Here is a 22,862-nt window from a genome sequence, read left to right on the forward strand (position 1 = left end):
TACTGACCAGGCTCCCACCTGCTGAGCTTCAGTGGCCTGCCACCAGTGGTGAGTTGCGGGGAGATGTAGCTCTTTGGAGAGCAGGTCAGGTCTGCGCAAGGTAGAGGTTGCAGGTGGGCAGCTGAGGCCGGCGAGGGCAGCGTGTGACCGTGTTGTGCCCCGTGTCCCTAGCCCAGCCTTGTGTCCGGAGTGCCCCCTCCCGCTGAGAGCGTGCGCCAGCTGCCCGAGAACAATGTACCGCGGCGGGGAGCGGGACTTCCAGACCTCCGCGCGGCGGATGGGCACCTCCTTGCTCTTCCAGCTGTCTGTCCACGAGCGGGAGCTGGACCTGGTCTTCCTCGACCACAGCTACGCTAAGCCCTGGAGTGCCCACCCGGACGCCAGCAGTGCCCGCCCTACCCGCATGCTTTTTGTCACGCCTCGGCGCCAGCAGGACACCACCGTGTGAGTAGACGCTGCACCGCAGTGGAAACCCCCCCTGCAGTATTACAGCTTCTCCTGGCGGTATACAAAGTAGACAGCCTTCATTTAAATGACATGTATAATCACTGTTGTAAGACCAGCTTTAAGACCAGCTTTTAGACTGCCCTGTCTCCTGTGCAATTGGTTTGTATGTTAATTGTGTTTCACAGTGTGGCAATTACAGGACATGAAATATGTACCCCATGTTGTGTGCAGACTGGCAAGATTCAGGCTTTATTAGTTGCATTGAAACAATCCAGCATGCTCACAAGTTGAAGTTATTCAGATCTTGATTTTGAGTGCGTCTGTACTCTTTTCACACTCCTGTGATTTCTTTGGTTGTGATTTGCTAGAACGGGGGTGGATTTGCATTGCCCTACTGTTCTAAAATTACATTATTTTCCCAATTAAAATAACTTGTTAGCATGTCACAGCGCCAGTGTTCCTGCATACGTACTTGCTTATGTGAGTTTTTTCAGTTTAAGTTGCAGCACCAAGCTGATGTGAGTGATAACTTTACATCAGCAGAATTTCCTAGAAAAACTTTTAATTACACTCCTTCTGCTGCTACAGTTGACGAAAAGTGGTGAGCTCAGCTAATTTGGAACAATTGGTTGCAAGGTGTTACAAAGCGTGTCTTTGAGTTTTGTGCCACATTGCCATCAAGTCACGCCAGGGGTTGGGGGAGCGTTATTAGAGGAAGCATGAGCAGCGCAGGACGTGCGTTATGAATGTGGTTGCAGAGAGACGGACATGCCCATCGATGTGGAGACGGTGACGCCCACGCCGATGCCCCTGTATGACAACCAGAAGGCGCGGAGTGTGATGAACGAGTGCGAGCGCCACGTGCTCTTCGCCAGGACCGACGCTGATGCCCCTCCGCCACCGGACGACTGGGAGGAGCACCTCAACAAGTAAGAGCCTTCAAGCTCCTCGTGCAGCAAGCTGAAGGGTGGAGGACAGTGAGCACCCGGGCTCTGCTTCACGTGCAGGCCTAAACTAATCGCAGTTTCCGACACCTGCCGAATGTAAATCAAAGTCGTACTGGGATCGACAAGAAAGAGCTGGGAAGTTCTCCCTTGGCAAGAGGAGGGAAAGGTTGGGTCTACATTGTTTTAGAGCTGTAGCCCTCATCAGGTTCAATACACGAGTGCTAGCCTACAGAGCTTGCAAGAGGACAGCTCCCATCTCTCCCGACTCTTGTCAGGCCCTGTGTTCCTGCTAGGACTGAGATCTGGTTTTTCAGGCTGGCTGGCAATGCCAGTACTGAGGTGTAGCGAGTCCCAGGCCTGCTTGTTCTCTGTGCTGGTCCTCCAGTAGTGGAACTACCCATCTGCGGCAGTCAGAAACATGGACTCACTCTCCATCTTCTTGAATTTCCCAGAAGAAACTGAAAATTAATCTGTTCAGGGTATACCTAACCTCACAAGCCGTGTCTAACCCTCACTAACTCTTGTGACTCTTTGCTCGTGTGTTGCTACTTCCAGTCTATCAGGCTGCACTGTTCAGCATTCTAGCAATGCACTTATTGTTTTGTGCTACTGTTGTATGCACCTGTTGCATCTTGAGTGGATGTGATTGTAAGTCACTTTGGATAATAGCATCTGCCATTTGAAAAATGTACATGTTTTGTACAGTTTTTCTTGATTGCATATTCACGTTTTTGTAGGTTTGATACTTGTTCTCTGTGTGGAAGTGAAGAAAAGTAATTTAGTGTGTCTGGCAGTGGTTGTTATTAATCACCCATCCCACTGTGTTCCAGGACAGGCTGGTCCATGTCTCAGAACAAGCTGTTCAACAAGGTTCTGAAGGCTCTGCAAGCTGAGAGACAGGCTCGTCTGGCCAATGAGGGGGTGAGATCTCGAAAAATTGGGCTGGGAGTGGGCGCATGCACTCTGGAACCTGGATTGACATTTCTTTCCAGATTTGCAAGGCTTTTTATTAAGAGTGACATTTATCACTCTTTTTTTCCTCCGTCTCACAATAGGTGTCAGATAGTGAACTTTGGGTTATATAGTCTCTCAGGAGCTTTCTATTACATGATACAGCAGTAATACAGTAACGTCAGTAATTCAGAGCTTTTGAAGAAGGCTCCACGGCCAAAACTTTGTGTTTTCTTTCTTCTCTTTTCAGCATGGAATAAACCTATTACTTGTTCCATTATATTGATTCACAGTTTTCATTTTGAGATTTATTGTAATGCTTTCTCCTTTGAGGCAGAGTTTTGTAATATGCAAAAATAAATTTGCTCTTTTATTTTTTTGCTTTAGACAAGTTTTTAACAGAACTAAAATACTTATCCTCATTCATAAGGTGGTGAGAATGTAATATGCACACCTTGAACCGACTTGAGTACATCTGAGCAATTCTCTCAGTTCCTGTCTCAAACTAGTTTTAAGTAGTTAGTATTGCAGAATGTTCAAAAATCTTTTTCTAAAACTTTACACTGGTACAAACATAACTTTCTGTTTATAAATTGTATATAGAGCTGGTGAGGATTTGAGACAGATGTTTAGTGTGTTGCCCTACGTTTTAATAGAAAAAAGTGGCATATTTGAAATCTCAGTAATCTGAAAATAACTAGAAATAAGACGCATTTACTTTTTTATGTGTATTGTTTGGATTGTAAAATTTGTGAAATCATGGATAAGAAATAGCTGACATGTATAAAAGCCGTAAGAGAATACAATAACCGTTTGAACGTCTTCATGTGAATGCTCGAACACCAAAAAGATCGATGATATATTGGAGCAATTGGAAGGACTCGGGAACATGATTAATTGTCTGCTATGGAAGTGACATTCCCAGCCTTGCTATTCCCTGTGTCCCCTCTCTTCTCCTCAGGCGTGTAACGAGCCAGTTCTGCGGCGCATCGCTGTGGACAAGTGTGCCAGGAAGGTGCGCCATGCTCTGGCTAGCATCAGCTGGGACACCAAGCTCACCCAGTGGCTCCACACTACTCTGGTGGAGTCTCTCAGTCTGCCAATGTTGGCCGCCTACCTGGACGTGCTGCAGACCCTGAAGAGCAAGGTGAGCTAGTGGCACTGACTTCAATCCTGAGAAAATCTGGGATATTACTATGTTACTATGTCAGCCACTGGATAATTTTCGGCGCCTTGAAAATAAATGGTTCCTAATCATTATTTCATACAATTGCCTGCTATATTTTTAAGGACCATATGATATATTTTCTGGTCTCGTATGGAATTATTAAAGAGTTACAAGACTTTTTAAATTGCATCAAATGGAAGATTCCCTTCAGTTTTGTTCACTGTAAATATTAGTCAGATTTTACTAATTGGGGATTGAAGGTTTGTAAGACCCCGTCACGTATTGTACAGTCACGACTTTGCCCTAGCTTCCTAGCTGGCACTTTCCTCCACAAGGATGAGACAGACTTCTATGAAATCTGTGAATTTCACTAGAGAGAATGTTGTATAATAATAATTTGTTACACTTATATGGCGCTTTTCTGGACATTCCACTCTTAAGTGCTTTACAGGTAATGGGGACTCCCCTCCACCACCACCGATGTGCAGCCCCACCTCGATGATGCTCCAGTACTCTCCCCACACACCAGCTATCAGTGGGGAGGAGAGCAGAGTGTTGAAGCCAGTACATAGATGGGGATTATTAGGAGGCCATGATTGGTGAGGGCCAATGGGATATTTGGTCACCAGGGTAACACCACTACTCTTTTTGAGAAGAGCCCTGGGATTTTTAATGACCACAGAAAGTCAGGACCTCAATTTTCTGTCTAATCTGAAGGATGGTGCCTTTTTACAGTTTAGTGTCCCCATTACTATACTGGGACATTAGGACCCACACAAACCTCAGAGTGAGCACCCTCTATGGGCCCCACTCTCACCTCTTCCAGTAGCAACCTTAGCTTTCCCAGGAGGTCTCCCATCAGGTACTGACCAGGCTCACACCTGCCGAGCTTCAGTGGGCTGCCAGTTGTGAGTTGCAGGGTGATGGAGCTGCAGGCATTAAAAGGCTAGGATCCACCTCTCTGTGTCCATTTGTAGGTCCCCACATTAATCGACCGGATGCTGTTATCTTCCTCGGTGAAGACCGGTGCCACAGGGGCGGAGGCGCTGTCCCTGCTGCTCAAGAGACCCTGGGACCCAGCAGTGGGCGTCCTGTCCCATAACAAACCGGTATGCTCCTCTCCCAGCTTCAGGGTGACCCATACTGAACTGTATTCAAGAAACATAAAGATGGTCTGCTCTACTGTCTCTAGGGGTTTCAGCTTGCTTAACTGATAACCATGTTCTGAAATTTTTTTTTATTTGGTTGACCCTGAATAGTTGTTACTGTACCTAAAATTACTTGAGAACAAACTAGCGTGCAAAATATGGTTCCTGCTGATGCTGAGTCCCTTGGCTGTGTACGTTTTAACTTAGAACAAAAGTTCATGAACCTTGCCAACCTGTCGGCTCTAGCTGCTATGAAAAGAGCTTTGACATTGTTGCCGTGAACACCACAAAGAATTTCTATCATGTCATTCAACTTCAGCGTCTTCACTAGCAAAACTGATCAGTTGTTGCACAAGTCATGTAACACTGGAGTGCCTATATAGAAAAGCAGACATCTTTAAAGTTTTTGATTGTGACATGTTTTCAACGTCTTGCGTTGTCAGTTTAGCTTTAGCTTTTGATTAGAGCCATTCTTTCTGATGTTTGAGTGTATGAGTTACTGCTGAAGCTTCAAAGCATTTCTTAAGTTTTGTTTTCATTGACGATATTTTCAGAGTAAGCTTCCTGGTTCGCCCCTCATCTTGATTACGCCCTCAGGGCCCACCAGTCCCGTCTTCACCACTTCGCGACGCCTCCGCTTCTGGCAGTCCCAGCTCTCCTGCCTGGGGAAGGTCAGTTGGGTTCTGCTCCCTTCGGCACATGCAGCAGACTCTGGGTTTTCTCCAAGAACTTTTTTCAATGTCACAGCTGGGTTACAATAGAGATAGATAGATAATACTTTATTAATCCCGTAGGGAAATTGGTGATAGTCTAAGGCTGCCAGAAAAATTAGCCAGCTCCTTGCATGAAATGACTGAAACGGGAAAACTCTTTTAGTATTGTATGAGTCATCCTTCATGATGTATCAGGAAAATAAAGAAATTCTTTTGTTCATGCAGTTTTTGCGTTATTTGAACAATGGGAAGTAAATTGAATGGATTTTCCTAGTATGGTCTATAACCACTCCTGCTGGAAAGCCTTTATTATGAACCAGATATTGATTTTGTGGATTTTATAATGCTGTTGGGTATTTTTTTATTCTGAGCCTTCGAAATATTTGTCATAGACATCTGAGAAACCTCTTGTATATAATTGTAGGAGTGCCTCATTACTTAATCATTCTGCTGGACAGACTCTTCTTTGTCCAAGTCAGCTAAAGTGTGCAGTGACTGAAAACTGAATTAGAATTTCACATGAGGTTTTAAAGTGGGTTATAAAAATAACAGCCTTAGAAATGTATTTAACTTTAGGCTTATAATCCCATATTTGGCCATTTTCAATGCAAGTATCATATGTACTCTCCTGGTATTCATTGTGTCTCTTGGAAATTTGTCTTAAATTATATATTTGTCCTGATTATTTTTTAGCTAGATCTTTTACTTTGAAGTGTACAATTGAAGCTCAGATACAGTGTATAAGGCTGCAGTCTATTTGTAAACATTTACAGTACCTAGGCATGGAAGAATGTTAAAACCTAACATTTGCTTAGATTTCAAAATCGCGTTCCAGGGAGCAGAAATAAACTTTAATATATAATACTGAAACTGGATAAATAAGTTCTTATTGCATGCATACATTTCAATCATGTCATGTGTCTCAGAGCAGTGAGCAGTCCTGTCTGTCTGCCTTGGTCTCAGGTCATACCCATTTCCACACATCTTGTGAACAGTGGCGCCAACATGAGCGTCTCTCAGTGCTTGGAGCACATGGTGGGAGCAGTACGGGGTAAAGTCCTGGAGGTAAAGCTTCTTTGTTTTTCTTGAATTCATTTCAGCATTTTCCAACTTCCTTTTAGTACGCTGGTGGGAAGCCGTTTTCTTGTGTGTTCTGTGCAGCGCATGGAAAGAACTGTCTGTTTACATTTGTAACTCTTTATTCTTAATCTGCGTGGCGATGTGATGCTCACCTGTGTTTTCTTGGTGTCTTTCCCTTACATGCAGGTGCACAGTCACTTCCCTCACAAGCCCATCATTCTAGTGGGCTGGAATGTTGGGGCACTGATCGCTTGTCACGTAAGTCCCTTCTGTGCTCCTGTAGGATATGAATTATATTTCTTTCCTTATGGCTAGTGAGAGGGTGCCAGTATAATTAAGAAAAAAAAACATCTTGGTGAACTGTTTCCAGCTTAGCTCCATTTCACAGGCATCGTTTAAACGTATTCAAAATTCCTGATGTAATTGTTCAATTAAAACTGCAGCTGAATGTTTGAACTGCATATCACTAGGCAGTTTTTTTAAATGCATAATAAAGAGATTAAAATTTTTTAATGTTCTTATTCTTTTTTAATATCATAGACAGAACGTCTAGTATAGAATCATTGTACACGGATCAGTTGGCATTGCACAGTCTTGCATCTCGTCTTTTCTTCGACATAGAAAGATATTTAGATAGATTATGGATAAAGATTATTGCTAGCTGAGAGGCCTCAGAATCTATAGTGTCTCAAGCAAAAAAAAACATTTGGATTTTGAATGAAATTATTAGAAAAACTGTATTAAACTGAAATGATACTTTGATGCCGTTCCATTTAAGTGAAAAATAAATTTCAGTTTGCAAATGCCAAACAAATCTTGCTTTCTCCAGGTCTCACTGATGGAGTATGTGACTGCTGTGGTTTGTCTTGGATTCCCTCTGTTCACTGTCGATGGGCCCAGAGGGGTAAGACTCAGCTTTTTGATAATTCTGAACGTTTATGCTTATGTGTGGTGTATATGTAATTTTTGTTCTCAGCTGGAAGCCTAATCGCTCAGCATTGTGCTGTCCAAGTCAGTGACAATAGAGAACAAAACCTATGAGGTTATGAAGGAGGCCATTTGACACATCCTGCTAATGGTTTATTGATTCCCGATCTTGCTCAAGCTCTATTAAGACCCTAAATGATTAGGCACTCTGGGATGGTCACATAATTTTGTATGCTGCTTTATATTACAGATGTAATGGAGTCATACCGAGTTTGTCTTTGCTTGAAATGAAGATATCATGCCTGTTTTATAAACTTCTTGACAATGCATAACCCAAAGACATTAAAATAATGTTCTGCATAATGTATGTGCTGGTTTTAACCTTTTATTCTTGTTAAGAGTCACTAGATGGCAGTCTTACTTCTGATCTTGAAAAACATCTTTACCCAAGGCTATAAATATTTGAAAAAATCAGACCTGAGAGTTCTGAATTCCTCACTTAAAGAGGATCATTATACAATTCCTATTGTTGTAAACATTACACAGCATGATTAAAAAGTTGATGTATATGTTTTTACAAAATAGCAGTCTACGACTGACCTTTTAGCAAAATAGTTTTTTAGTGTCTCTTCACATCAGATAGGCACATTTGTTTTTTGCAAAAATGTAAAATATTTGACTTGTTAAAATAAACATTTCTTAGAGACTGTCAGCTGTTTACTTTAATCATTGAAGGTGTTTTTAAAAAGCACTGCGTATATTTCTCTGGCATATAATCAGCTCACTAATTGTACCATTTACTACTGATTGTGATATTTTGTGGCATTTCTTGAGTGCATACAATCAATTGTTGAATTCATAATTAAGATCTTCAGTCAAAAAATTAAACAGCTTCCTGCAGCGATCATATATGAATGTTTTGCATGCCTGCTGATGCTAATCCACCTACTTCGGTGTGATTGTTGTACTGTAATTTCCTTTTTCTGAACTTGTGGTATTTACTGTGATATTATACTGTTTTCCATTATGACAAGCTATATTTTGAAAACCCCTGATTTGCAAAACAGCTGAAATAAAAGTGGTGAACCTTCCCTGGAGTTTCATGAGGATAAAGGAGTTTTCTGGTGTTTGTACTGGGCAGGATGTGGATGACCCCTTGCTGGACATTAAGACGCCAGTGTTGTTCGTGATTGGCCAGAATGCCCTGCAGTGTGGGGTGGAAGCCATGGAGGAATTTAGGGAGAAGGTCCGGGCTGACAACAGCATGGTGGTTGTGGGAGGTGCAGATGACAACCTGAGGTGAGACATCTAACTGGACCCTTGCTGGATGTGAGGAATTGTGTCAGAGGGTCTGCATGTGACAAGAGATTGTTAATTTGTGTGTGACTCACTGGATGTACGTGCATTGGAGTCCTGTAACCTGCAGATTGTCCACAAAGTACAAACTGGGTCAGGTTCAGGTTGAAATCTACAACACTGCATCTTGATTGTCACGTTGGAACAACGTATACTTAAACCTTCATTCATCCTGTTAAGAGAGACTTTTCATTACTGAAAATTAAATGTCTCGATTTCTTCAGAATACATTTTGGGATCAAAGCTTATTTCAAATCACTGTATTTGGGTGTATTTCTACACCCAAACATGAAACTGCTTCAGGGAGAGGATGATGCATAATGAAGTATGACGAAAAGCTGAAATTCAGAAGCAAAAGGAGCAAACCTGGAGCAGGGTGGCAGCTACTGTTTACAATGAAGTTTGTACACCTGCACACCTTCACATTCAAACTTTCATTGCTGGAAACTTATCAGATGTTGAGGACTCCAGCGACGACATAAGTTTGCCTGCAGATAAAGAATAGTTGTACTCTGAATGTAAGATTCTGAAAGCAAGCAAGGCTGAAGATTTTGATTTCCTGTTCTAGTGGAAGGCACACTCTTGTTCATTTTCCCCTGCTTAACACAAAAAATTTGCCTTGTTAATTCAGGCAAGCAGTTCCTTGAGTGAAAAAGAGATTTTTTTCAGTGGCAGGATTAGTTTCAGGGTAAGAAAGTCATCTGCAACCAGGAATGGTAGATGACAGTAATTCCACTAGAAAAATTTAGAAGGTGAGTTTTCAGATAGTTTTGTTTAAACGTGTTAACTGTAATTGTGACAATGTTCATTACAGTAGTATAATGTTGTTTAAAAGCTGCTTTGAAAATATTTTTTTGAAAAAAAGGGGTTATTGGTCTTATGAATTATTATTATTTTGTTATTATTGTGATTTTTTTCTCTCCTCAGGATCAACTCTACAAAGATGAAGTCAGAAGGACTCACACAGAGTATGGTTGACAGATGCATTCAGGTTAGTCTCAAATTACATATGTAATTTGTAGATATTGTATTACTTTTTATAGTATTTAGCTATAAATAAGATGACATAAAGCAACGCTCCAAAACTGTCAGGACCCGCACGTTGATCATGTGCCAGTAAACTTTAGGTTGGGTTTAGGTGTCTGACTTGAAAATCAAATAATTTTTGATGTTGAAAATCTAAAACAAACAACACTCCAAAACCTAAACTGGGCTAAACTAGATAAAACAGGATTCAACAGTGTTGTTTCAGATGTGAGTAACAGGAACATAGTTCACAGTAACTTACCTGGGCAAATCTTTTCCAGAACATATTTTCGTCTCCTGAACTGAAAAATAGTGTTGATTGTAAACATTTTGAGAAGAAGTACGCAACCATTAAGAAAAGGGAATTACTTGTAGATAAAGTAACAATTAATCTATGAAATATTTTTGTGCTCATGTTTTTCACTGCAGATTGTTTTTAATTCAGTGCATATGTTCACCTAAAAAACAAAAGTGAACACAAAGCCTTTTCTGTTACCTGGTACTTAAGACTTATTTGTTTTATTTTATTGACAAAAAATATTTGCAGAGCAGGATTAAAGTGTGCATTTCACACAGTTAAGACTTTTCTTCTGTTTTCCCACTGTTTGTTAAATTTAACATTGAATCCAGGACACCAGTACTCTTCCATTTTGACTTCAGTCATGGACTCGAGACATGTGGAAATTGTTAGGGAAAGTTACTTTTAAAAAGCAATGTATTGCAACTGCAAATTACTAATGTAAGGGATTGTTTTTTTAAATTCACAAGAAAGAAGCAGAAAATGATTTTAAAAACTCATGAGTTATATTGAACTATGTAGTGTTTTTTAATAGTTATCATTTAATAATGTCTTAAAAGCAATTTTCTTCAACTTCATATTAATTCTAAAAAGTAATTATCTGAACAATTAACCTTTAACTGCAGTGTATTATTTTTTATTTTCCCAACCCCATATCAATTTCTCAGTTCTTTGTGGAGGAAAGGTAAAGTACTCCTGGAAACGACAACAGTCAGCGTGTGAAAATCTTTTCTGTCCCCTGCAGGATGAAATCGCAGATTTCCTGACCGGAGTCCTGACTCGTGCCGAGAGCCACGGTTCCGGTGAACCCCGCGACCTGGACACGGAGAAGAAAAAGAAGCCGCGCGATTCGCGGCGAGAGCTGCCGTTCGAGCTGGAGAGGAACAGGCCTGCCTCCCCAGCCGTGCGAGTGCCCATCTCCCCTTCGGGGTCAGAGGTCAGCGCTGAGGATATTGCTTCACAGCTGTGCCTGTGCCTCCATTGTAAAGAACAGAAGGCCTTTTTAAAAAAAAAATGTATCGTAAGCATCAATAAATCAAAAGTACTGATGGAGTGTATGCATTCTGTCTCCTGTCTAGGTTATTGAAATGTTTTTTCTGGTCTCACAAAGTAAAAACTGTATTGATTTTTTTTTTTTCTTGAGAATCACGCATGCACTGACATACATGGAGAATTTGGTCAACTTCCAAATGAAGTGCCGCATTTTTATTAATTGCAGATACTTTAAAAAAAGTAAAGAATCAAACTTTAAATAAACATCAGAGTCCAGAGTTAGAAAAGCATCATGTATAACTTTATGGGATGCACACGCTTAGCCGAACAGAAGAGTAAATTGGAATCATTAACAGCTGTAATAATTGTTACTATTATTACAATAGTAAGAGTTCTAGTAAGCTGTATATATGTTGGTGTTGAGTCAGGGCACAAGGACCCGATTCCCTGTCCAAACACTAGTGTGAAATTAAATCTATTCTCTTTTCTCTCTTTTAGGATATGTCTAGCGTTTCCAGCAGCCCAGCCTCCAGCCCCAAAACCAAAGCCTCCACTCTCTCTCCAGCACAGAAGTCTACCCTGATCACAGCCACACAGCTTCTCAAGACACATATGCAGCGCTCAGGTGCTGTGCTAACGCACAAACAGGCACAAGGTACTTCCTCTCAGCACGAAGAAAGGACAGTTTATGGTGTGCAGTTCATAATACTGTTTCTCATGGTAGTTTTGTTATGAGAAGGCATTGCATTTGGCAATGGTAAAACTGCAGTTGTCTGAAAGTAAAATCAGCTGTTTTTCTTCAAAGAACAAGTAGCAGATCATGTGAACTAAACAGAATTTTGTGCATTATTGTTGCTTTTCATTTCAATGGGAATATGTTGAATTTCTCCCAAGAAATGAAAGAGATTTGGGAGTGTCTGATAATATAGAGCTTTTAAGAGAACTCTGTTTTGCAGACAGCTAGATTGAGATGCATGCCTCATTTTTCCCTCTGCAAGACTCTTGCTGCTTCTGTCCTCTTTCCTGTAATTTTCCCATTTTTCTTTCTTTTTCCAATTCATTTCAGCTCAGTTCGCTGCTTTTATGAAACAAAACATGCTTGTGAGGAAAGCACTTCCTCCAGGCACTCCATCCTGTCTTTTTGGTGAGTATCTTTTCTTCTTTCTCCTTTTTTCCTTTCTCTTTTCCTCCTTCCTTATCTCTGACCTCTGTCCTTCAAGGCAGTTGCTCACTTAAACTCAAATTGTTTCACCATTTTTTGCACTGTGTTGTGCACAGTGGAAACAATGTGTCTATGTTTGCTCCTTGTTTAAATCCTCACAATTTTCAGAGCTTTGGAGTTAAAAATCTCCTTCACTTCAGATTAACTGTGATGTTGTGTTGTGTCCATGAGGCTGCTGTTTCTCACCTAAAGAACTTCAGATGTGGAAGACAAGGGTCTTTTCTTGTGTATGAAACACCGAGGGATCATTTCAGTGTGCAAAGAGCTAGGGATGTGATAAATATATTATTTTAATACATTAAATTAATATAAAATGATGTATATTATAAACTATATTATCGTCATTTTACCAGAATGCCTTTCTCACTGTAAAGCAGAAAGTCCTGCTCTTCTTCACCACTTCATCTGTTTGGCGACGTGAAAAAAGATTCGAGTCTGAAGCATTGTCAGTCATGCCTGTCTGTTCTCTCTTGGAGTCAGAACCCCCTGCTGATTGCATTGAGGTCTCAGTTTTAAAATAATTTGATGCCTTGCGGTGCTGCATTTTTTGGAGGCTGCTTGTTGTGCCGTCTTCAACCTGGTCTCCTGGGCTGAGATGTTGGAAAGGTTGTTAAAGGACAAGATAGGAAAAATAGTTTCTACATTGGAAGAAAAGATGTGAATACTGCTTATTATAAGTTGGTCAACAGCTGTCTTTCTTGTCTCCGGCAGTTCCAGTGTCCAGTGAACAGGCTGAGGGGCTGGACAGAGAAGATCTACGAGCACATCTGAAGAGGAGGCAGACACCCAGCCCTACTCCTGCCAAGCCCTCCAAGAGAGCCAAGATCAAGGTCACTATACTGTCCCATGGGGAGACTGCAGGAAGCAACAGTGGCAACTCAGCCACTCCGGAAGGTGCTGAAACTTAAGTCAATGTCTTCTCAGTTCTTTTGAATGTAGAGGTAGCATGACAGTAGGTGTAATGTGATTATCATAAATCATATTACTAGTGACTATTGTGACACACAAGAAAGCTTTCTTAGAATACAAACATTTTTAAAAATAGCTCTCACAGTAACAAAGCCTTTCTGTGACAGTCTGGATGTCATGAGGTTATTCTGTAAAGTTAACATTTTATTAATTTAGAACAAGCCTAAGAGTTCCCCCCAGAATTGTAGTATTTTGGTCATGATAGATGTATAATCCAGGTCCTTACTCATTTTTTTTGTCCTTATTAATTGTTGACCTTTAGTACTGGTGTTACAGTTAATAGAATCCATTATAATCATTTTTTCATTTAACATTTGGATTGGGGTGGCCCTAGCCTGAAAAGTCTTAGAATGTAAGAGTTACCAGTTTGAACAAATGGGGCTTATTTATTGCTTTCCAGACATTATAGAAAATGTATGTTTACTAAGATTTTTTCTGCAGGGAAGCCATTGACTGTGACTGTGGGACAGTCTATCCCAGGAGCCAAGGAGCTGACGGGACTGCTCACAACGCAGAGGTTACAAACACCTTCCATACTGCCTTAAGCTGCCATTTACCCAAGCTCAAGAAATAAGGATTAAACTCTATATCTCTGCATCATAGCCGACTCTGAAATATAAAGCAGAATGAACATTGACACCTGAAGAAGGCTTCACAGCCGAAATATTGTTTTCACTCTTCTCTTTTCAGCATGGAATAAACCTTTTACTTGTTCCTTTGCAGACTACGCATGCTGACGCAGCTACCTGCCTGAACTATTTAAAAACAGTGTTTAATATATAAAAAACAATTGACATTAACAACATATAAGGATAGTGCTTCAGAATAAACTACTTTTTCCACACCTTGGGCAGTAATCTGAATAGTTTTAGAAAGGTAAGCCTTTTAACCGTTCAGGGGTACTTACTGTCACAATGCAGAAACACATTCTTCTCTTTAGCTTCCTGAAGGCTTGATTCTCTCTTTATGCCAATCCTTATTCTTTTTTCTCCAGATTGATTTAATCTGAAACTGGCACTGTTTCAACACCCCTCATCAGCAGCTGTCACTGATATAAAAAGAAAGAACTAAAGCACATTTTGTCTTCAAACCCCTTGCTGGGTTTCAGTGTGATTTTCTGTTTAAGTTCCTTCTAGTTACAAAATGTTTCCAATTTTCTGATCCCTTGGCTGCAACTGTAGTTTGGAAGGGAGTGACAATACCTCCTACGTATTAGGAAGGAGTATGGTGTGGTGGGTGCAGTATTTTATGACAACAGAAATTTTCACTTTTTAAATGTTATTTTTGGCTCAGTCAGGTGCAAAGTTTTCAGATAAAGATATAGATGAGTCAGAAAATAAGATTATATTTTTGTGCTGCTCCTGGGTGCTTCAAATAATTTTTAGAGATGCAGTGATTGCTTTGTGGGACAAAAGGCAGTTTTTTTAAATTGTTGGTTGTGTTTACATCTTTCATGCTAGCCAATTTTGTTCAATCAGCCTCTTTCAAGCAGAGCAATTTTCCACTCAGACCCAAGCACTGTGCCATTGATGTCACTACTTTATAATTAAGGTTCTACATTTCTCATAGCTATGTAGTTGGTGGCACTGACAGTGAAATCCTGTTTGTTTTGTTTCCTCCATTGAAATTCAACATATATAGTTTGTTACACACATTATTTATCTGATGATGCGGTTAGAAAATGGATGGATGTATATACTGTATGTAATTCTAAGGTTAAATAAAAAGATTGTGAAAATTGCAAAGATTGTCTTTGACACACTGAAACACCTATGAAGAGCTCCGCTCACTGATTATTAGATACTGGCATTTTGTGGGGGGTTTTCCCTGTAATATAGTGATCTGAACTGTTAGTGTGAATATGAGTGAAAATTAACACGTAATTCATCTGAAGGTAGTTTATAATGGCTTCGTACTAAATTCTGCATATTGATAGTGGTATACTCATTCGTGTGAGCCATAACCGTTCATTTCTGCTCGCATCACATCGAAAAATCACTGATGGTGATTTTCTAGTGCTGTGGTTTTGGAAGTTAGTGCATGGCAGAATCTTCCACCTCCCAAAGCTTGGTGCTGTTTGAGAACTCTGCGGAACTTAATTCCAAGAGAGACGATTCTAAATACGGACAGCTTGCATATGCCCAGTGGTTTTAGAAGGCCAAGACTGTGATCCTAACAGCCGTTCTTTTTTGAATAGTGCTCCATATTAGTGACAATTTAAACTAAAAAAAAACTTTGCTTTTGTTAGCTTTAGATGTCTGTTTTGCGGTTTCTATATATATGTTCATATTTTTTTACATGGCCATATAAATAATGTCAGAAGCCAAACAGCCATTTTGGAATGTGAAATTTACAAAAATTAACTCAATTTGCTCCCCTTTGTAAGCGATCTTGTTCTTTATCACTCAACAATAGTTGATGGACGGTATCCTTTGTTTCTTAGTGGCTGAGTGTACTGTGTGCTGAGGGAATTAAAAAAGAGGCTGCGGGAATGACCGTGATAATCAGGGGGTTTGTGTCCTGTGATTTCAGGTCTGCCAGTATCCCAGAGGCCTCCAGCGTGAGTCCTGGAGCGTCTGGTAGTGCGGCTCCCAGCTCTTTTCACAGCTTGCAGAGCCGCATGGTGTCAGGGTCCTCCTCGCCTATCCAAACTCAGGCCCCGGCAGCTGCTCAAGGTATCATAGATCCCTTTTACACTCAGTAACCCTGTGCCTTATCCCACAGCTTCTCGCTGACCCCAAAACCCTCCCTCTGTTGTAATCAGCTTTTCTGCTGTCCCTTCACCTGACCACATTGATCACTTTGGCAAAAGAGTGGAAAAGAGTCACTGAACCCCAGTTATGGACATTGAGCTCCTAGGACTCTTCCACTAGTGGTTTGACAGATTTACCTGGAGTGATTACCAGTGATCATTGCTTTTCATTATGCTTTTAAGTCATTTTCAAAATGTTCTTGATTAATTGAAACAGGGGACATTGTTTTTTTTGCTGCCCTACATAAAATCTTTTTGTAAAAATGCCCGGCAAAACGTTACTTGATTAACAAAACATGAAAGCAGGACTCTGTTGGAATGAAAATACAGCAATACTGTATCTAAGAAGACTTGTGAGACTGTTTTCTTCAGGGCGTCTTAGTTTGTCTAAAAAAGAAACAGCTGTAACATGTTGTAGTAGCCAGTAAAACCAGGAAAGTGTAGATTACAGTCTTTTAAAGTATCCTGATTATGTGTTCCAATGTCCCCACAGGAATCTAACCTGGGGAAACCTTGAACCTGTATTGAACTATTAATATTGTTTCCTATAGGCACGCCCTCTGCCAGCAGCTTGCTCCAGGGGCTGAGCTTCAGCCTCCAGGAAATTGTCACTAAGTCTCCCAGTCTGCCCTCCACAGCTGCCAGCTCAGGGAACAGCACTCAGGTAACCTACACCAGGAACAGACCCACTGCCACACAGGTAACTCAACACGAATACAGCCTGCCGATTACAAGCCTTCCACAGTTCACCTCTGGCCAGCTAAAGACAAGCGGGCTTTGGTTTTCTTTGGCTTTTGTTAGAGTTGGAGTCGAATAACTTGCCACCTGCATATACTCCACAAAATAAGGAATATGCAGTGTAATAAAGTTCAAGATATTGTACACTCTTGTGTTGAATACCAACTGGAAAAAACGTACTGTTGCTATTTAATTTAGTTAATCAATATACTTGGTCATATGCTGATTTGCTAATATCCTTATCCATTAAAAATTAGTCTTTTTGTATTTAGTCTGTATTAACAATGTTTCCTTGTTTGGTCATTTTGTCTGTTGCCGTGACTTTTATTTTGCTTTGTTTTTTGCATTTGCAATTCAAGGGGAGTTTTCTTTTCAGTTTTCTAGATCATTAAGCATTTAGTTTGTACTGTGAAGTGTTTTTCCAGCTTAGTAAAGGCTTCCTTAGTTTATACTCCTTTTCTATAGCTCACATGCAACACTGTCTAGCTTGAAGTCAGTGAGCACAAATTCTAGTCTCTTGTTAATCACTCATCTGCACAGCTTCACTGGAACATTAAAGTAAATGATAAACAATTTATTCTCCTTCCATTCCATTAACATATCTTTTAACTTTTTATAATTTACATTCTTTTTTGGGGTAGATTTTAACTTATTTTAAATTTCTATATGCGTCTTTTCGCAAGTTGCTCTCAGCACTAGTCTTTTTTGCTCACCTTCCTTAACTGATTCCTAGATGTCCCTGCCCCGGCCCCACTCCTCTCCCATCTAACTCCACAATACTTCGGCCCTGGCATTCATTTAATGCACCATTCTGGCCATGAAACACAATCTGCCATCCCGTCCTCCTCAGTTGCACTGTGAGATCACACCTTTGCTACAAGGGGTGAACAGTTTGGAGATGCAGATGAACAGTTTGTTTTTCTGCCATTCCCTGACTTGTCTATTTCCCAACAGGTTTCTGGATTGAAGAGTCAAAGCCAGGTCCTGGGCACCATCACAACAGGTAGCAGTACACTAGTCAGAGCTTTGCCTGTGGTCACAACTGGGGCAGGAGGAAGTACCAAAACTACAACAATTCACCAGCTATTGACCAACGGTGGACTGGCCAAACTTGCCAGCAGCTTACCTGGACTGGCGCACATCTCCAGCCAAACTGCCGGTGCGTACTTTACTGCTTCAGGAATTTCCTTTCTGGTTCCTAGCCGTGGATAAAGAAAGTTAGCTGACAAAAATTAACCTCAAGAAACGCCTTTCATACAGAGTGAGAAGCGTGTTCAAGTTGGGCTGTGCTTTGTCCTTCTTGAATTTACTTTATTGAAGACGCTGCAGCCTTTCAAGTGGGAGATTGCTGTGAGGGCTTTTCATTTCTGTTTCTTCCTGTGATTTATTACAAGTTATATGTAGTTTCGGTCTTTTCCGTTGGAATTCTCATCAGCCTTGTTTACAAATTCAGGGATTCTGTTGGCTAATGCTGGGATGGCTCATTTGTGTTTTATCACTGGAACCGTGACCAGACCTTTTGAAAGTGCAGCCTCGCAACGTGCCTGGTACTGGCTACTGGCAGAGCGGGTGGCGTTAACAACCTTATTTTATCTCTTTGCTTCAGCTGCTGCATGAGAGAAAGAATCTGGTGGCCATTCGTGTTGTAGAATTGATGAAGATTTAATATAATTTATTAATCTAATATTCATGAAAAGCTGTAATATTCACACTGAAAAGTGAAGCTTTGTGCTTAATGAGCATAAGATGAAATGCAAGGTATTACTACAAAAAGCAAAACGTAGGAGTACAAAAAAATGTTTTCGTTATTTCAAGGCACTAAAGCAAACCAGTTCACTTTTATACTCACTGGTTCATTTTCAGACAGAATTTGAATCTTAATTCTAAAGATCTTATAAGAACTGGGAAATCATTCAACAGTCTTGGAATTTAAAACAAAAAGCATAGAGTTGGAAATTGAAAGAAAACAATTAGACTTTAATGATTCATTGGTAACTTGTGACAGTGGGGGAGAGAATTGCATAATTGGAGCACAGGAGGGCAGAGGGAATGGGATCTAAGAAATATTTTGGGATTCTTTTTACTAATCAGTTCAGGTAGCTGCTGAGGAGAGGCAGCTTAGGACTCTGTCAGGGGTGATGCAGTAATCTTGTCAACTTTAGATTGAAGTGACTCAGAAATATGATGTAGACTCTTCTGTAGAGTGCTATTCTTAACTGGATTGACTTAGAGATGGTGAATTGTGGGGAAAAAAGGATTACTCTTCCTTTCCTAAACTAGCTTGTGACCCTATGACAGTTGGCTCCTTACACTATGTAAGATGGCTATTGCTTGAAGGCATGTAAGTGAATAGACAGGCTAGTATGCCTCTATTTACATGAAAGTTTCCGCTCATGAATTTCATGTGCCAAGCTGTTTTATTACACTAAGGGAGGTGACATGTTAATGATACTTTCCCTTTGTTTTTACTGGTGACATGTAATCTAAAATGCCACAGAGGGTGGAAGCCCCGTGGAGGTTTAAAGTCAAGTTGATTGACAGTTGATTGCTTTTGAGGGGAGAACTTTAAAGGGAGTGAGACAATGAATCATAATTAATTAACTTGATGTGGTGAAATAAGATATAATAGCATGCTTAGGTTTGTGAATAGTTAATGAAATATCCAGATCTAAAACGTTTGTGCAAATAGGCGAAATATAGAATTTGCAAATACCAAGGTTTTACTGTAAACTAAATAACAGCATAAGCTAGAAGAGGCTCTACTGATGACAAAGATCTGGTGTTTATAGATACATTACCATCCTCTAGACAATGTGGGAAAGCAAGAAGGCAAGCAAAATGCTAGGATATAAAGGTAAAAGCAAAACATTTAAATTAATGTTAAAATTGTATAAAGTCCTAGTAAGCTCTCCTTTAGATCATGTACAGTTCTGGTCACCATGTTACAGAAAGAGATATTGCTGCACAGGAATCAGCCCAGGGGAGAGCAACCAGGTGCATTCTTTGGCTTAGAAGTACAGCCTACACTGACAGGCTGAAAGAACTGAACCTTTTTAATCTTGAACAGAGAAAACTGAGGGGACCTTATAAATTATCGGCTATCATTAGCCATTCTGTCTTTTCAGTTTTCATCTGCTGTCATCCCTGATGACTTCTCCCAATCTTTTTCAAGACCATTAAAATCCCTCACAATAACCACTTCTTCCTTTACTCTTAGAATTTTGATTTTATTATATAAGTATGCATTTATATTTTTTATTTAAAGATAGCATGCTCTTAATGCTGTGCGCCTTTGGTGTATTTCATGTCTTACCCATATAGATGCTGAGAACCCCAAGATTATATTTTTTTGTGATGTGCTTACCTTCGCTTCAGTTTTATTATCATACCTTTTAGTCACTTTTCAGAGATTCTGATTGCATCATATTTGCCTGCTAATGCAGTAACTACATTTCCTCATTGCTTGTATTTTTCCCTGTTGTTTAGGTATAAGCACTTAATTATCTTTATTTTAATAATGACATGTTTATTTTCCCACAGATTCTCTTTTTGCCATGACTCCCTATGTTCCTCCCTTGTATATTTTCTTTTGGTACTCACCCTTCTATTCTAGTTTAAGCGTGTAATTTAAAATTGCAGTTCTCTAATCCTTGCTATAGTTTAATTTGGTTAGATTTAATCCATCAAATCTGTACCAATTTAACAAAATCCTGATCCATCAACACATATTTTTAAAACTTGCAGTAAGTCAGGATACACAGCTGTTTTTCTCGACTGTTCTGTAATCATTCTGTGTTGAAAATGCAACAAAAAAGAGTGGTGAATTATTTTGCAGTTTTCCATGATGGATTTGGCAGATTGTAAAATTGTTGAAGTTTTTGTAACCCTGTTCTTACGATTCCCAATTACAGGCAATAACTGTTACTTTAAACTGTCTACCTGGACACACAGGTCCACATAAGTGGTAGAGATTTTAAAACTGACTGGAATCTTATGGGGTCACTTCATGTAGTGCTTGTACATCACAAGCTCTTTAAGATGTCTGTTAGTTGTGATGTCCTGCCACTGCACTGCGAATGAACCCACATGGGATCCTCTACTTAAAGTGGGTAGCTGCGTCAGCATGCATAGGCTGCAAAGGAACAAGTAATAGGTTTATTCCATGCTGAAAAAAAGAAGAAAGAAAACACAGGTGTCACCTGAAGAAGGCTCCACGGCTGAAACATTGTTTTCTTCCTTCTTTTTTTCAGCATGGAATAAACCTATTACTTGTTCTTCTATTTAAATGTTTGTTTCTTAAAATGGAAAAAAATAAAATGGGAGAGTTGTCTGGTGATCCTTTGTGCTGGCACCAGACACAAGTTCAGCAGCCTGTAGAGGGGAGCTAACTACCAGCACATGCGAAGATGCTAACAACTCCGGCCTCCTTCTCACCCGGTTACACAGAGCAAAATGAGAGCAAAGTGCTCGGTCAACCTTGAAACCTTGACTTATCCCTCAGAATTTGTATGTTTTTAGGTGTGATACATGTTCTCTTGAGTTCTTTTTGGGGAATTTGTTTTAAAGAAATAGGTTTGAGCAGAAAAATGTCTTGCACCACGGCATCATCTTTCAGGGCACGCAGAAGAAGAAGGCTGACTATACAACCTGATCTGAAAAGTCACACCTTTCTTTCAAATAAGAAACCTTTTTAGATATAAATTGGAGAGAGGTTTTTCATTAAGCAGTTATTCTTAACTAAATTATTTATCCTGTTGCTCGGCTATTCAAGTGTCCTCAGTTTCTAATAAAAGTTGCACGTGGTTGCCCGCAGGTTTGAAAGCACCGACTACAATTACAGTGACCTTACGGGGGCAGCCCAACAGAGTGACCACCCTCAGCCAGTCCGGAGGAGTCATGAAGCCCTCTGACATACAGGTGGGTCCAAGCATACGGGCACAGTATCGGCCTTACAAAGCAATCCTGGGATCAGCTGGAATTAAAAAAAAAAATTATTTCAAATTTTGGTGAACTCTCTTCTCTACTGAAGAAAATAAAGGCCTCCTCACTAAACAGATGTTGAAGTTGTACCATTAGCAAAATTCTCCTCTATTGAATTACAGTATCAGATAATGCAGCTGTGAAATAAAGGCAGTTTATCTGTTAGTCCTGGGATATTTTTTGCCAGGAAAGAAATCTACTCTCATTTTCTTCAAACTCCGCTCAAAATATTTGTGTAATTTAACTTATTTCAAATTGTCTTTTAAAAAGTCTTGGATATGCAGACAAAATAGACGATTCATGAAATGTTGCTGGAAAAATGGATTCTGTACTGACCATATTTAATGCACGAATTGGATGTCTTTGTTGGCAATTCCCTTATATTTCAATGAAATCAAATGTCATTTAAAAAAAAAATTACACAAGGGCCTGACATAAGTAAACATAGGCCACGTATTAACAACCCACCCCATTCGTTTTCTCCTTTGTACACCACCAAATACAAAACCATGTTTATAACAACCTATTACATTAAATTATTAAATAGAATATTAAATTACAATCAGCTGTAGAATGCCATGTGAAAATGCAAACATAGTGTGCAGTATATTAATTGACCGTATTCTATACTTAAGAAAGGTGCTTAAAAATGGAAAAGGCTCTAGTTAATGCGAGAATAATTTGATATTCAGATGCTGCATTGATATGCCTGTTCAGTATGGCTTTTCCTCTTTGAAATTCACAGATTATATTTGTTTCAAAAATGCATTCAACAAAAATAGCAATAATGTCTCAAAATTTCATAATTGCTTCATTTCAGTCTTAAATTTAATGCTACAAAACAAATTAAGAATAATTGAAGCAGTGTTTTTTAGTTTTACTTCATATGTAGAAAACATCAGAAATACTGGTTATTGACAAATCACAGTCAGTAAGTATTTTTCTATAGCATCTGACACTTTCATTCACTGCAGTGACAATGCTTTCTTGGTATTTACAAACTGGGGAAACTTTTCCCTTCACAGACTTTCAAAAGTAGCCCATGCAGATTTTAGCATTTTGTGATAGCAGGAATGAAATTTTGCAATTGTACCTTTACCGTGCAGTTTGGCATTCTTCACTTGGTCCTCTGCAGTAGTTAATATTG

At 39.9% G+C, this 22,862-nt stretch overlaps 1 protein-coding gene across 4 annotated transcripts in view; it reads left to right on the top strand.

Moving 5' to 3' along the window:
* The window catches only part of kansl3 (KAT8 regulatory NSL complex subunit 3), a 31,690-nt gene that overhangs the window by 1,467 nt on the left and 7,361 nt on the right, over positions 1-22,862 (top strand). For 2 of the 4 annotated variants that reach the window (XM_015340455.2, XM_015340445.2), the window contains exons 2-21: positions 172-444; positions 1,206-1,376; positions 2,225-2,315; positions 3,307-3,492; positions 4,491-4,622; positions 5,216-5,332; positions 6,338-6,439; positions 6,641-6,712; positions 7,284-7,358; positions 8,523-8,680; positions 9,665-9,728; positions 10,807-10,998; positions 11,553-11,709; positions 12,121-12,198; positions 12,988-13,170; positions 13,687-13,762; positions 15,778-15,920; positions 16,549-16,697; positions 17,690-17,894; positions 21,549-21,652. In XM_015340455.2, the coding sequence (XP_015195941.1) occupies positions 233-444; positions 1,206-1,376; positions 2,225-2,315; positions 3,307-3,492; positions 4,491-4,622; positions 5,216-5,332; positions 6,338-6,439; positions 6,641-6,712; positions 7,284-7,358; positions 8,523-8,680; positions 9,665-9,728; positions 10,807-10,998; positions 11,553-11,709; positions 12,121-12,198; positions 12,988-13,170; positions 13,687-13,762; positions 15,778-15,920; positions 16,549-16,697; positions 17,690-17,894; positions 21,549-21,652 (2,667 nt within the window). In that variant the 5' untranslated portion in view covers positions 172-232. The remainder of the gene's footprint in view (positions 1-171; positions 445-1,205; positions 1,377-2,224; positions 2,316-3,306; positions 3,493-4,490; positions 4,623-5,215; positions 5,333-6,337; positions 6,440-6,640; positions 6,713-7,283; positions 7,359-8,522; positions 8,681-9,664; positions 9,729-10,806; positions 10,999-11,552; positions 11,710-12,120; positions 12,199-12,987; positions 13,171-13,686; positions 13,763-15,777; positions 15,921-16,548; positions 16,698-17,689; positions 17,895-21,548; positions 21,653-22,862) is intronic. The other 2 variants (XM_015340450.2, XM_015340451.2) reach the window with 2 other exon arrangements.

Source organism: Lepisosteus oculatus, chromosome 2 (assembly GCF_040954835.1).
Source record: "Lepisosteus oculatus isolate fLepOcu1 chromosome 2, fLepOcu1.hap2, whole genome shotgun sequence".
Classification (NCBI taxonomy): domain Eukaryota; kingdom Metazoa; phylum Chordata; class Actinopteri; order Semionotiformes; family Lepisosteidae; genus Lepisosteus; species Lepisosteus oculatus.